The sequence below is a fragment of the Lepisma saccharinum genome, chromosome 9 (assembly GCF_977018435.1).
Source record: "Lepisma saccharinum chromosome 9, izLepSacc3.1, whole genome shotgun sequence".
Classification (NCBI taxonomy): domain Eukaryota; kingdom Metazoa; phylum Arthropoda; class Insecta; order Zygentoma; family Lepismatidae; genus Lepisma; species Lepisma saccharinum.
Window position 1 is genome coordinate 92,102,644 of NC_139237.1, and position 14,395 is coordinate 92,117,038.

The window sequence follows — 14,395 nt, forward strand, 5'->3', positions numbered from 1 at the left end:
CGGCGAAGAACCCATGTTTCAAATCGTCGAAGCTTTCGACGTCGAATTGGGAAGAATCAGCCCACTCAAACCCTCTAAAGGGGAGTTTTTGCTTCATGGAGTGCCCGTACAAGTTATTCACGTCCGTGTGCATGATGTAGCTCGACGGTTGGGTGGAGTCGTAGCCAGTAGCCATGTGATGGTTGTTGGCGCGCGCGTGCCGTTGCGACACCTGGACCATTCCACCCCGCACGGCACGTTCTACAAACAGCATCATGTCCACGTCCGAAAGAAGTTCCAGCTCGATTTTCGTCACCAGAAACATGGCTGACCACGCCAGTCCGGGGAGACTATAGAAGTAGGCGGGATCCAGGTGGTAGATGTTCATTGCGGTCGCCCGGAACGTCTGGAACACGTCGGCGAGGAGCGTCACATCAAGTTTGAGGTAGGCGTCGTGGTAGTCTCCGAGAGTTCGACAACCCAGCTCGTGCCACATGGACTGGGCGTGGTGATATTCTTCGTCGGTGATGTTCGAGCCTCGTAGCTGGCTGTAGAACTTCGCCTGGGGAGGTAGCGACGTCTCCGCAAACTTGGTAGAGTCGGTGATGTATTCGTAGGGGTAGACCCCCTTACGCCTGAAGAGACCGGCGTCCAAGTTTGGAAAATTCGCAGAGGTAATGAGCATTTGCTCGTTGCTCAGCTTCCCTGCAAGGGCATCGAGGCTGGCCGGGAGGAACCTCAGGGAGTCGAGGAAGCGAAGCTCGACGGTAGAGTCTGCTCCCGGGATTCGAACCCATTTGCTCACACTGATGTAACGCTCCTCGTTTTGTGCCAGGACGTTGATTCTTGCATTGTCGTACCCAAGATGCTTGATCAGGTGGTGAAAGTCGTACCCCGAGCCGTTGTGAAAAAACACAGGGATGAAGCGCGGGTCCCAGGCCCTGCGGTTGCAATCGTTGCACCAAGGACCAACGTACCTACCATTAAAGTGATCGTGGTGACGGACTTTATGGTTTTTGGTGGTGTACTCCTTGACGCAGACAGGGCAAGCGATGGCCTCGTCATGTCTACGTTGATCGTCGCGGGACAGTGGGAGCATAGACTTGGGGGCCAACAATACCTTCCCTATTTCGATGGCCTCGTCAACCATCCTCTCGAGGAAGTGTTTGGCTGCGTCGGGACCACGGTACACATAAGGCTCGGGGGCGATGTGCTGGTCTCGTCGCACCACAACGTATGCGAAACTGGATGCCTCGTGGAGTTGGTAAGGGGTAGTGGAAGAAACTTCGGGATCGGGATCGCAAGTAGACAGGGGTTTGAGGAAGGCCTCGAAATCCGCGATGATGATAGCAGGGTGCTCCACCATGGCACCGTGCATGTGGAAACGCTCCACGGTGCCAGGTTTGGGCAAGTCTGCCACCCCCGGTTCGTTGGCATTGCAGTAGAGCTTGTGGTTAGCGAGCTTGTCGGCAGCGATGTTGGAACCTCTGATGCGGTGATAATTCTGCTGTTTTTGATTACGAAATTTAGACAAGCACCTGCGACAAACTTCTATGTGGGTTTTGTCTTTGCTCCGTTGGCTCGAAACAAGTCGAGAGAGGGAACGGATGAGGGTGTAGTGATGGCGAGTTTCATCCTTGATGAGCAGAAGGTGAATTTCCTGCGCACCGTCGTCGTCTACGCCGCTCACCCGGATGGGGTACACCACATTTTTGTCGGTGAGACCGTAAACGTTTATGGCCAACCGAGGGTTGTGTGTACGGGTCTCGAACTTGCGAATATCCGAGACCTCCACCGGGTAGTCGATTCCAGCCATCGCATCTTCCAGCTCTGGCTCGTAGGGTAGGTAGTGGTTAACTCGGCGTGGTTGGTTTTTCCGGTCGACAGGGTGCAACGCTGCAAGCACACACCATATGAAGCACTTGGCGTCACTGTTCTGAATGTTCAGGACGGCCTTCTTTTTCACAATAGCAGGTGGTAAGGGGACGTAGCTGGAGGCAGAGAGAGGCACAAACTTGCAAAGTTTGACGCGCAGTTCGTGAGGCTCGCCACACAGCGAACCCCCCGAGCCCTTGGCTTGATGTTCCTCCTGCTTTGCCACCAGCTCCTCGGCAAACTTGTTGTAAATATCCTCGAGGTTGTCGACATCCGCCAGATGCAGCGTCTTCGCCTTGGTGTTGTGGCAGAAGCTGTAAATTTCATCAGACGGCTTTTTGTACCAGCAACGAAGCGATGCGTAGAATTTGGTGGAGTGCGTTGCAAGCGTATCGCTGAGGATGGAAATAATTTGGGCTTGCACGTTCTCCAAAAAAACTACGCACGTCGCATGAACCCTCCGAAGTAAAAGGAAAGTCCTCTAACAAACGCTGGAAAGCAGACTGGTTCGCTTTCGCCACAGTCTTGATGCGCTTGGCGGATGGTGGCGAGTCGGCTTCCGCTTTCCTCTTGGTTGAGCTGGTCGACGGTTGAGCCCCAGATGTACTTTTGCTTAAACAAGTAAGCTTATGCTTCTTGGCATATGCAATTGTAATATGTTTATTGCATCCGGAACACAGTTCGGTGGCAGCCAAATGCTTGCCTGGCACGCAGGTGCGACAATGTCTTGCAAAATTTTTGCTCGATATAGTTTTTTTGCACACAGGGCAATTTTTCATGGAGCGCATTTTTTTGGGGTATGTTTATTTATATGTGATCTGTTGGTGGTAGAGTGTTTACAAAACAAAAAATGCCTTATGAGAAAAATTTTGTAAGCTAATTCTAATTGGTGTTAGTTTGAGGGGTTTATTTATATATGGGTAGTGTTGTCTTCCTCAAATATGTGCTTTAATCAACCCTATAAAAAAAATAAAAAAATATATAAGAAAAATATGATTGTAGATAGAAAAAGCACAATAAATATTGTATGCATGTGTAATTCTATTTAGCTTATTTTTGCTAGACACGAATATTCTTCAGATTTTATTGCCTATTAGTATATTTTTCTACTATACAGTGCTGGGCAGAACAAAAATTGATGTTTATCGCGAGAGCACAAATCTCACCGGCTGCACAAAAGCAGGTCTCCACGTGTATCCTGTTGGATTCATAACGCCGCGATAAACATCAATTTTTGTGCCGGGCAAACTGCTCGAAATAGACGACAAACAGAATACAGCTAAATTGATGATAAACAGCATGTATAGTCAGATGTACAAATTAAAAAACATTCCGGAAGAGATTCGCCCCCACGTCAATCAATTCTACGTTCGAAGGCTGTACAAAGCCGCAGCCGTTAGAACCTTTTTGGGTTGGGCACCACGCACCCTGGCGAGGTTATAGGGGCCAGGCATCCTAAAAAACAACAATTATTTATTTGTTTGTTTGCCTCACAATACGAAAATAATAAGAGGCGCCAGCGCGCGCACGTGTGTATAGCACGTGTTTCCGCGAGAGAGGTTTACAAAAATCACGATAGGTCTCTCCCTTTATCTTACAACAACATTGGCATATCTTTTTTAGTTGCAGGTGGGTTGCCAACACAATCTAGTTAATAATGCTACATATTATACACACACACACGCACACATACTGTGTTGCCATCCATCCATCTCTTTTACGGCAGTATATATTTGTTGCCGGCTCTATTGCCCAGTGTATGTTACGCCAGTATATAAATTGGCTAAGCCTCAAGCAAGGTTGCCAGCTCCTTGCTTTAGGCTAGGTTAGACCCAAAAACAAAAACCTTGGTGACTTTTTCAAGTAAGAGGTTGGCAACACTGGTGAGGTTAACATACACCGTGAAAAGCTTCAAAATATCAGTTGGTGAAATTTTCGTGGGGTGAGTTGGCAACACTGGTGAGGTTAACATACACCGTAAAAGGCTACGCCTCGCCCGAGTTGGCAACGCTGGTGAGGTTAACATACACCGTGAAAGGCTACGACGAGTTGGAAACAGTGGTGAGGTTAACATACACCGTAAAAGGCTACGCCTCGCCCGAACACATGTACACTCACACACAAAAAAAAGCTAAAAAATTATACACCGTGAAAAGCTACGACGAGTTGGAAACACTGGTGAGGTTAACATACACCGTAAAAAACTACGCCTCGCCCGAGTTGGCAACGCTGGTGAGGTTAACATACACCGTGAAAAGCTTCAAAATATCAGTTGGTGAAATTTTCGTGGGGTGAGTTGGCAACACTAGTGAGGTTAACATACACCATAAAAGGCTACGCCGAGTTGGCAACACTGCGAGAAAATGAGGCTCATGCCTTACGAGAGCAAACCGTTAACATACACCGTAAAAAACTACGCCGAGTTGGCAACACTGCGAGAAAATAAGGCTCATGCCTTACGAGAGCAAACCGTTAACATACACCATAAAAGGCTACGCCGAGTTGGCAACACTGCGAGAAAATGAGGCTCATGCCTTACGAGAGCAAACCGTTCACATACACCGTAAAAGGCTACGCCTTGTTCGAGTTGGCAACACTGCGAGAAAATGAGGCTCATGCCTTACGAGAGAAATCCATTAACATACACCGTAAAAGGCTACGCCTTGTTCGAGTTGGCAACACTGCAAGAAAATGAGGCTCATGCCTTACGAGAGAAATCCATTAAGGCAAGCCTCACAGAGCCTCATTTTCGGTTCCTGAACCCGTGCACCTGTTCTACTCAAATATTAATTATTGTTATCAGTGCGTTGTTGTGGAAAGGAAGTTTTCGGTATGAGTTGGTTTGTTGTTGTTATTTGTTATTGTGTATCATAAGAACTGCTCTAAATATTGTGGTATATTAATGATCATGCATACATGTACTCACACACACATACTTCTTTTGTTAGAATAAAATTATTTTAGTTTCATTCTCTCATATACAGGTTAGTGGTACGGCATGCTGTTGAGTACTGCCTGAAAAAAGCACATTACTATAATTATTGAATCCAAAATAAATGTATAAACACATCTGTCATTTCAGAAAATTAGGTTCTAATTTGCATCTGAAACGAATAGCACTCACCGCAATATATTATTTTTTTCTACATTTCCGACAGGAGACAAATATAGTAAAAACTTTATTTTATTCCTTTCATCTATTCTTTACAAGAATTAATGCAACGAAGAAAGGACTTTTGTATGTGCATTAATCAATGCAGGAACAGAGTTTTGCCAGAATGGAGTTCCGGTGCATTTGGCTCACTTTAAACGCTACTCCCCACCAAGAAAGGAAAAAGTTTAATTCACGTACTGCAACCACATAGTTATTCGAGCAATAAATATCAAACTGACCTGAAGATTGTTTTTCTTGTACAATTTAAGATGTGTTTCATACATTACAAGATAATTTCTAATAAGCCTATTTTTCTCCCGTAATGTAATTCATCTCCTGTGCCACTTCATTCCATAATGCATCAAATTTGTCCTCATTATTGTGCTCAGTCGATGAATAATCGTACAGCAGAGGCTTCACTTGGACAAGAACAATTAGCTGTTCTGGATCAAGCTCTATTTTAACCATGACCGCACTGTCAAACTTACATATAACATGTACTGTCAAACAATACAGTGATAAGTCACGTGCAGGTGGTCCGCTGAGAACAAGGGATTTGCAGATGGGCAGAGCATTTTGTCGCATTGTGCTCCTTCGAGACCAAATACCCGGGACCTTCAATGTTTTGTCGCAAACTGTTGCTAGTGACTCAAGTCAAATGTTTCGTCTGTGGGAAATACACCATTCAATAGCAATTCTTGCTTGAAGCTTGTGGTGGTAAGATAGGTGGATGTGTTTAAACCTCCCGCCATGCTAATGCCAGGTCAGGTAGTTGCCGAGATCTTGGAAAAGAAGGATGAAGGTAGCTGTGATATTACCCTTGTTTTATCTAGCGGGAAGAGGATTCAGCAATTTCTTCTTGTCCACCTCCCTTCTGTTTCAGTCTTGTGTGTGACTGGCAGTATCTGCCAGTGAGAGTTATTTATTTCCGCTGAGATTAGATTGGGAACATACGGCTTTGAATGACAGTACTAAGGAAGACTGAGTTTTTGTTTCAAGTCCACTTTATGCACACAAAGGATAATCGTGACTGGACTTACATTTTAAAGTGGGACCCGAACTCAATTGAGTATTGAACCCGGGATCTATCACAAGGTGACTGTTACCACTACACTATCGGGGAGGCCTCTAAAGATTTATGTACACCACTACTCTTACAATAATGTACATAAAATATTTATCAGGAACTGTTACTTTTCAATGGACGTACCATCATTCTTTTTGTTAATTGTTAATCAATAAATATTCAATTTCTTACTTCTTCGGCATTAATATCCTTGCCATGACAGTTGTTTTTACACAAATTTTAGCAGTCTTAACTACACGTAAGGTAAATGATGAATATTAGATGTTTTATCTCCGATTTTATAGCATATTTTTACTATTTAGATAATAACAATATTTTTTAGTCAAGAAACAAAGATCAAAATGTTGTCTTTGCTCAGTTTCTTAGTCTGTGGTTACATACAACATTACTCCGTACGAATTGCAGTAATTAAGTACCAAATAATTAATTTACATATTATTACGAATTGACCTATAATTATATTAACGTATCAAATAGAAACACTTTTATTATTATATTTCTGAGACACTTGGCTCCCCAAATTACATTCCTAGATATGTGCATAGTGATGTGACGAGTTAGTATGACTCCGTAAGTAGCCTTGTTATTTTATATTGGAATTATACAAGTATCAGCATGAATTTTTCATGGTATCAGTACACTCAGTTCTAGTTTTTATTGATGCTTTTTGTCTGTAGAAGTGCAGTTTATTAAATGCAATAATTACCATCATTACCAACCAATTGTACAGTCAACGGCATGAGTGTCTTGAATGAGGTGCATTCAAAGATGGCACCTGAAAAGGTCACCAAGTACATTTTGCCTCCTATTTACATTACATTCATGTTTCTATGACCAAATGTAATACAGAAATATTGGCAACATCCTACAGAAAACGTAATTTAATGTAATAATCAAACAGTTGAAAAATCTAAAAAATAGAGGTGGTGGGCCTGCAAGTCCCCTCCCCCCTCGGTAATCTAGGGTTAAAACTGTATATGAACCATTATGCAATGTGTGTCCACTGGGATTGGCCAATATCAGTCTCTTGGCTGCTTCTTCATGTAAATCTTTGTAGCTAATTGTAAAATATGTCACTACAAACCTGTAAACTCATAACAGTAACTTCATGTGAAATAGGTTAGCTGTAATTGGTAAAAAGTCTGCTTTCTATTGACAAAAAAAGTCCATTTTAAAAAGCAGGCTTTTTTGCAACTACTTCATATTCTAGTTTTTTGGACTTTTAACCACTGTTATTTAAAAGAGATTTACCTACGTTTCGGAGCTTGCATCTGCCCCCGTCTTCAGGGTAGCGTGTCTAAATGGTTGCCTTGGAGGATTATTCTTGGTGGCCTACTCTCCACTCCGTCTGTCGGTCACAAAGACCTCTAAATACAAAGTTGCCAGGTAGGATTATCAGTGGCCAGGCTCAACTTCTTAAGATGACCATGTCAAGGTCACATGAAGGTCTTCCAAGGTGACCATTTACACGCGCTACCCTGAAGACTGAGGCAGATGCAGCCTCCTAAACGTAGGTAAATCTCTTTTAAATAACAGTGGTTAAAAGTAAAAAAAAAAAAAACTAGAATGAATAAATCACCACTGATTAGCTACTTCATATGTATGTGAACTAACAAAAAGTACAACAAATGTCTGTAATACAATAAATATTATAATTGCTGTCACTTGGTACAAGGACAGACTGTACATTCTCTGCCATCCTCAAGAGGTTCAAGTCCACCCTTTGCTCCTGTAAGCCCAATCATGACTGGCCCAACAGTTAAAGTGTGATCCAACTCCTCCAGAGACTGAACCTGGGTCCCCTAGTTGACAATGCAAGAAAAGGTCAGTACAGTCGACGGTCCATACCCCCGCAATAAGGTGATTTTTGTGTCATTTATGACGATTATGTTCTATACGAACAATTTGTGTTGTTTTTAGCTTTAGATGTATTATAGTGGAGTAATGAGTGTTTCTTGATGGGACTATTTATGACATTTTCATTGTTGCCATCTGAATGTGATATGAAGGAACGTTGTTACGTTATTTGTGTTCTGTAACTTGGGAGCTGAGTTGGAAATATCTGAGATTGAAGATTGGCAATCCTGGTGTTACGTCAGGCCGTGTGAGATTTACTGCAGACGATGTTTCAGTTCATGTCACATTGTACTGGGATTTTGTTTGCAAGGTAGGCGTGCATTCTTAGTGTGGTAGGTGCTATTCATTGAAAATGCATATTGGGGAGTGTATCGACATTTTCAGTATCGTGGCGTTCTTCGGCCAGGAGCCAGAGGTGTATATCCACGAGTTGCAGGAGGATGGTTTGTTGACCCGAAAAAAGAAATGTGTTAAATGCAGTGGACGATATCGCAGGAATGTGTGGATGAAGTTAAAAATACGGCAGCGAGCATAATTCTCGAGGGAGTACAGTGGGTGGACGGCGCAGTTAAAATTTGGCACTGACATCATGCAAGGGTAGCCCCACGAACCATTCACGGTAAGGTTAGGTTAGGCAAACAGTTAAAATTTGGGGTGGTAGTAATGTCAGGATACGCCAGGAGTTTTAGTTTTGCTGCTGTTTGGGATTTTTTTACGGGAAAAAGTAGTTTCTTGTGCTAACGCGGTTCATACTTTGCGATCAAGTATCTCAGTTATTTGTGGTTTCCTAACACTGGAACCACTTTTATATTACGTAAAACCATTGAAATCTTGTTGATTAAAAAAAAATCTATGTATGTTCCACATTGAGTGTTCTTGTGAATATTTCAGGAATTCCTTTTTCGTTCCAAATCACAACTTGCTACAAACTGATACTTTTCCTTAAAGAGGACCTTAAATGATTTGAAATCACTACACTTTCTCTTATTTTGATGTTAGATTTCAGCTATAACATGATTGATTCATCAATTCTAGTAGCAGACCTCCATGCAAAAGGAAGAACATGTTCTCTCAGCTCTGACATTTATAATAAAGCGGACTCTTTAAATTAACAAAAACCTGCATTATTAAAGAATTCCTTTCACAATAGTCATTAAGATACCAGTAAATGGAAACAGTGAATGGCTGTTCACTAGGAAGCATTGGTGCTACTGTTAACCTACTCTCCAAATCCATTAGTTTCTCCAAGCCTCAAATTTACTTCTCTTAACCTCTTAACTGGGTAATTTCCTCGTCGAAAGCCCAATCTGCCCTGGGAATTTTTGTTGATAAATTGATGAATTTCGTAAACCAATATTTTAGTTAATATTTCTGTGCTCCATGGCATACCATTTAGGTATTGTTTATTCTTTTATTGGTCCTTGTTGTACTTTTTACAATATGCGAGATTTACAACTACAATATATCTCGGATTTCCTCAGCAGGAAAAACACTCCGTCGCTTCCGATTTGCCTGAGCCATTATTGCATACGCAATAGAACTGAATGTCGGGCTGTGTTCGTTGCTTCCCGCTAACTCTAACGGTTACAACAGTCTGGAAGTCAGAGCCATCTGGTGAAACAAAGAAGAAAGTAATTTTACGAAGTATCTCGTCATACGCAACAGATATCAGCAGTAAGAACATGAGAACGTAGTATCCCGTCATGCCCATTATAAATCAGTAGAGCCAGAACGGAGTATTACGTCATACCCAGTTAAGAGGTTAATAGTTTCTAGTATTCTAAAACACTTCCAGTACTCGTATAAAACTTACGAAAAAACCATCCAACATTCGGAAGTGTTACCCAAAGTAAATTAGAAGAGTTTTTGGTAACCAGTTCGATTGTTTTATGATTTCTCCTAGCATAAAGACTAATTATCGTAGAATTTTGGAAATTATTGTCACACAAAATTTGAACCTTCCTTCAAGTAATGAGCGCTGTTTGGACTAAAAAAAAGTTATTTATGTTGAAAAAAACAACTTGAAAATTGGATGTAAAAGTAAATCGGAACCCTAGTAGAATGCACTTAGGGACTTTATTTTAATGCTAAGGGAACCAAACCTAACCTGCCTAGCCTAACCACGATAGCATATATTGAACAAAATATTAAGTGATCGCTAAAATGCCGCAGTATGTGTTAACAAACACAAACTGTTACCTAATTTTCTACTGTGTCAAACCGAGTGAATGAAATATTTTCGCAACTAACTAAAAAAATGCATCTCTCCTCACACACCATGCAAATTTTCCACAAAAATAAGAAAAAATACAGGGTACCAGTCTGTTATAGGGAAAACACATTTCACTCATCCATTTAGTTTTTTTTTTACATTCGTACTTACCTATTATGCATTGCGAAACATTATTTAAGGTGGGATTTTGCTTTTTTCACTCAGATAATGGTAATTTTTCACATTACGAACATTTATTGTTAGTTGCTTTTTCACTTCTGTTACTCACAATATGGAGGGCAAAGCTTTACTAGCTATGTCTATCATCTGTGGGTATGCAGTGTTTCAAACCATCTTAACCAAAAAAATCCTACTGTCCTGAAAGATTTTTTTCCGGGTTTCAAAACCCCCACGAACCATGCACGCATAGCCCCACACACCATTCACGGATAGCCCCACAAACTATTCATAAATACACACACCATTCATAAGTAGCCCCACGAACCATTCACAGAAAGGTTAGGTTAGGTTATGCAAATATAGTTAAAATTATCATGTTCTGGGAAAACAATGGCGTCGTTGAAAACACGGACCAGGGGTTATGTCATCGAACGCACGGAACATTTGGTTCATGTAGTCGAAGGTAATGGAGGCAAGAGCTTTTGTGCATCGCAGACATATTAATGTCGAAAAATACATGTTTTACCGGCCAAATAAATTGAAAGAAGGCAGAAAACACTTACACGCGACCTTTCAAAAGTTTACAGAAACTCAGTTCTGTAAGTACTTTCTCCTGTAAAATTGAAGAAATGTGTTTTCCCTATAACAGACTGCAGTAACACTTTACTATAGGGGTGACAGATTTCTTTCCTTTTTACAGGAGAAAGTACTTATGGAAATCATTTTCTGTAGCATTGTGGAAGTTCAAGTATGTAGTTTTGATCCATTTTAATGCGAATGCATGTTGTTTTCTACGAAAATCTCTGTCAGACATGCTGTTTTTGCTGCCGCCAATTGCTTTCTGCACGAGAGCACAATGTTCCGTGTGTTAGATGCAGTAAACCCCATAGTCAGTGTTTCAAACTTGCAGTGTTTTCACTGTAACATGACATGTCTAGTATTTTTATTAAAATTTCGGTAACCACCAAACGTCTCTAATTCCCTTATTTTCGTATTTTTCACATTGATACTTACATATTCTGCATTCGTAAGGATTCTTCTATTTCGCGTTTCGTTTTTTGCAGGCAAATAATCTCAATTTTCGAAATATGGAGTATTTTTATTTTCTTCGCTTTTGCTTGCGTTACACGCGATATGGCGGAGAAATCTTGACTAGCGTAGTCCATGATCAGTGGTTATGCAGTGTTGCGACCTTCTTCATAGCAAAATATCTAGGTACTAGTATGGAGAATACGTAAGTATGAATGTGGAAAATACGAAAATAAGGGAATTAGAGACGTTTGGTGGTTACTGAAATTTTAATGATATGCATAACATAGGCCTTTAGCCTAAAAATAAACTTCAGTCTGCTGACGTCAGAACGCAAGGTAGCAAGAGTGTTGTGCGATAAGTGATTGAAATAAAACAAAGCAACTGAAACCATTGGCGCGTGGATAGGTTAGTAGGGCCACGCAAAGGTTTCAATAGTGAAAAAGATAGCCCCACGAACCATTGGCGCTAGCCCCACGAACCATTGGTGCGTGGATAGGTTAGTAGGGCCACGCAAAGGTTTCAATAGTGAAAAAGATAGCCCCACGAACCATTGGCGCTAGCCCCACGAACCATTGGCGCGTGGATAGGTTAGTAGGGCCACGCAAAGGTTTCAATAGTTAAAAATATAGCCCCACGAACCATTGGCGCGTGGATAGGTTAGTAGGGCCACGCAAAGGTTTCAATAGTTAAAAATATAGCCCCACGAACCATTGGCGCGTGGATAGGTTAGTAGGGCCACGCAAAGGTTTCAATAGTTAAGAAGATAGCCCCACGAACCATTCGCGCTAGCCCCACGAACCATTGGCACGTGGATAGGTTAGTAGGGCCACGCAAAGGTTTCAATAGTTAAAAATATAGACCCACGAACCATTGGCGCTAGCCCCACAAACCACTGGCGCGTGGATAGGTTAGTAGGGCCACCCAAAGGTTTCAATAGTGAAAAAGATAGCCCCACAAACCATTGGCGCTAGCCCCACGAACCATTGGCGCGTGGATAGGTTAGTAGGGCCACGCAAAGGTTTCAATAGTTAAAAATTGGTTTCGAAAAAAATATTCGTAGCCCCACACACCATTCTCGGATAGCCCCACGAACCATTGGCGCTAGCCCCACGAACGATTCACGGATAGCCCCACGAACCATTCACGGATAGCCCCACGAACCATTCATAAATAGCCCCACGAACCATTCATAAATAGCCCCACGAACCATTCATGGATAGCCCCACGAACCATTCACGGATAGCCCCATGAACCATTCACAGATAGCCCCACGAACCATTCACGGATAGCCCCACGAACCATACATAAATAGCCCACGAACCATTCATAAATAGCCTTAGAGATACTGGGCGAAAGGGGGGGGTTATCACCCCCATCAACCTCACATTGAGCACGCCACTGATCCTGTGCACTTCATGTTGTCGCAAGTTCGTAATCAGAAATGATGAACAGTAACTCGCGTTTATTTACGTTCTAGAACTGTTACACAGTTACAAAACCGCGCATTTGGAAACACTGACCGGTTGTTACGTCATGAAACGCTCGCCAATATTTGGTTCACGTAGTAGACGGACATCAAGGGAACAGCTTTCATGCATCGGAGCGACATTAATGTCGAAAATTACATGATTTATCGGCAAAAAAATTTCAACGAGTTGAAAGCAAACTTCCAAGACCTTCCTAAAGTATAAATAAACCCATTTCGGTAAGTAATTTCTCCTGTAAAATTGAAGAAATACGTTTTGGGGATACGAAAATTTTACCGTATTTTTAATTGCTTGCCTAACCTAACCTTAGGGAAAATGGTTTGTGGGGCTAACATGAATGGTTTTTGGGGCTAACGTCAAACTAGGTATTTTCCGGTGAACACGGTTACGCCACTGCATAAATCGACAAAACACTCAACGCACGATGAACCAGTACGATAACGAGTAACAGTATGTACTCGTAAATGTAAGAAATAGACATTATTTTCGTCAGAAATTTATTATTTCACCCAAGAAATGTTCCGCAATGCAGAATAGTACGTTAGCAATGTAGAAAAGTGCGAAATAAATTATTTATAGGTGTCACCCCTATAGTAAAGTAGTACCCAGACTGTTACCAAACACCTAAAACAGTCTACCATGTGATTTTCTGTTACATTTCTTTTCACCGGGTAGGAATCTTCTTTAGAACAAGTTCCACTGGGATTAAGTACAAGACGAAGCAGAATGTACGTGAACATGCTAACCTTCAGTCCTTTATATCCTACTTACTAAATTCGTCTTTCGTAGAACATTTGCTAATGAATAGAATCGCAATTATATTTGCAATTCATACGCGCATTCAACGATTGTAAGTGAACTTTGTCTTTTTCGCAAAAAAGGACCCCATTATGCACTTCCAAACGATAAGCACGATAGATAAATTTGCAAGAATAACCTTGAAAGTGACCTTTTCCTAGCTCTTTCAGCATCAGTCGAGAAAAAAAGTTGCCCGTGATTTGTATTTCAACGTCTGCAATATTAATATTAACCAAAGGACTTCTTAAAATTCGGTTACGTGGGTTAACAGAATTATATAACATGTTAAATTACTTAACGTACGGACAATTAAACTTGAACGAACCTAAGGAATAAAAAGTACGGTCTAAATACCTGTGAGGTTGTTGAGAAGTTCTTCAGAGTATTGGAAACTGCCGCTACTGTTTGTGGTTTAAATGTACGTGAAAACATTATGTAATGCTACAGAACTTTCACCGAAGAAGATGTGGCCCAACAGCGGTCTAGCAGCAAAGAGAACCTGAAAAGACCAAGCACAAGACCTTGAATCGTGGGGCCTCCCTTATCGTACAACATTTCTGCAACCTTGTGTTCTGACGTCAGACGAGAAATGCTCAAAGAAAAAAGTTATTACGTTAGGTTTAGTTCTATTAGCATAAATATATTGAAAATTTATTATTTATGCTAATAAAACTAAATATAGCTAGCTTACCCTAAAAACTTAGGCATTTATCGTAACAATTAGATGATTCAAG

The 14,395-nt window shown here is 41.5% G+C and overlaps 1 protein-coding gene across 1 annotated transcript in view; it reads right to left on the reverse strand.

Annotated features, from left to right (window-relative positions):
- Mdh2 (malate dehydrogenase 2) overlaps positions 1-14,195 on the reverse strand; it is a 55,148-nt gene extending 40,953 nt beyond the window's left edge. The window contains exon 1 of the mRNA XM_083128606.1: positions 14,016-14,195. Coding sequence (XP_082984732.1) covers positions 14,016-14,093 — 78 coding nt within the window. The 5' untranslated portion in view covers positions 14,094-14,195. The remainder of the gene's footprint in view (positions 1-14,015) is intronic.
- Between the last annotated feature and the right edge of the window lie 200 nt (positions 14,196-14,395).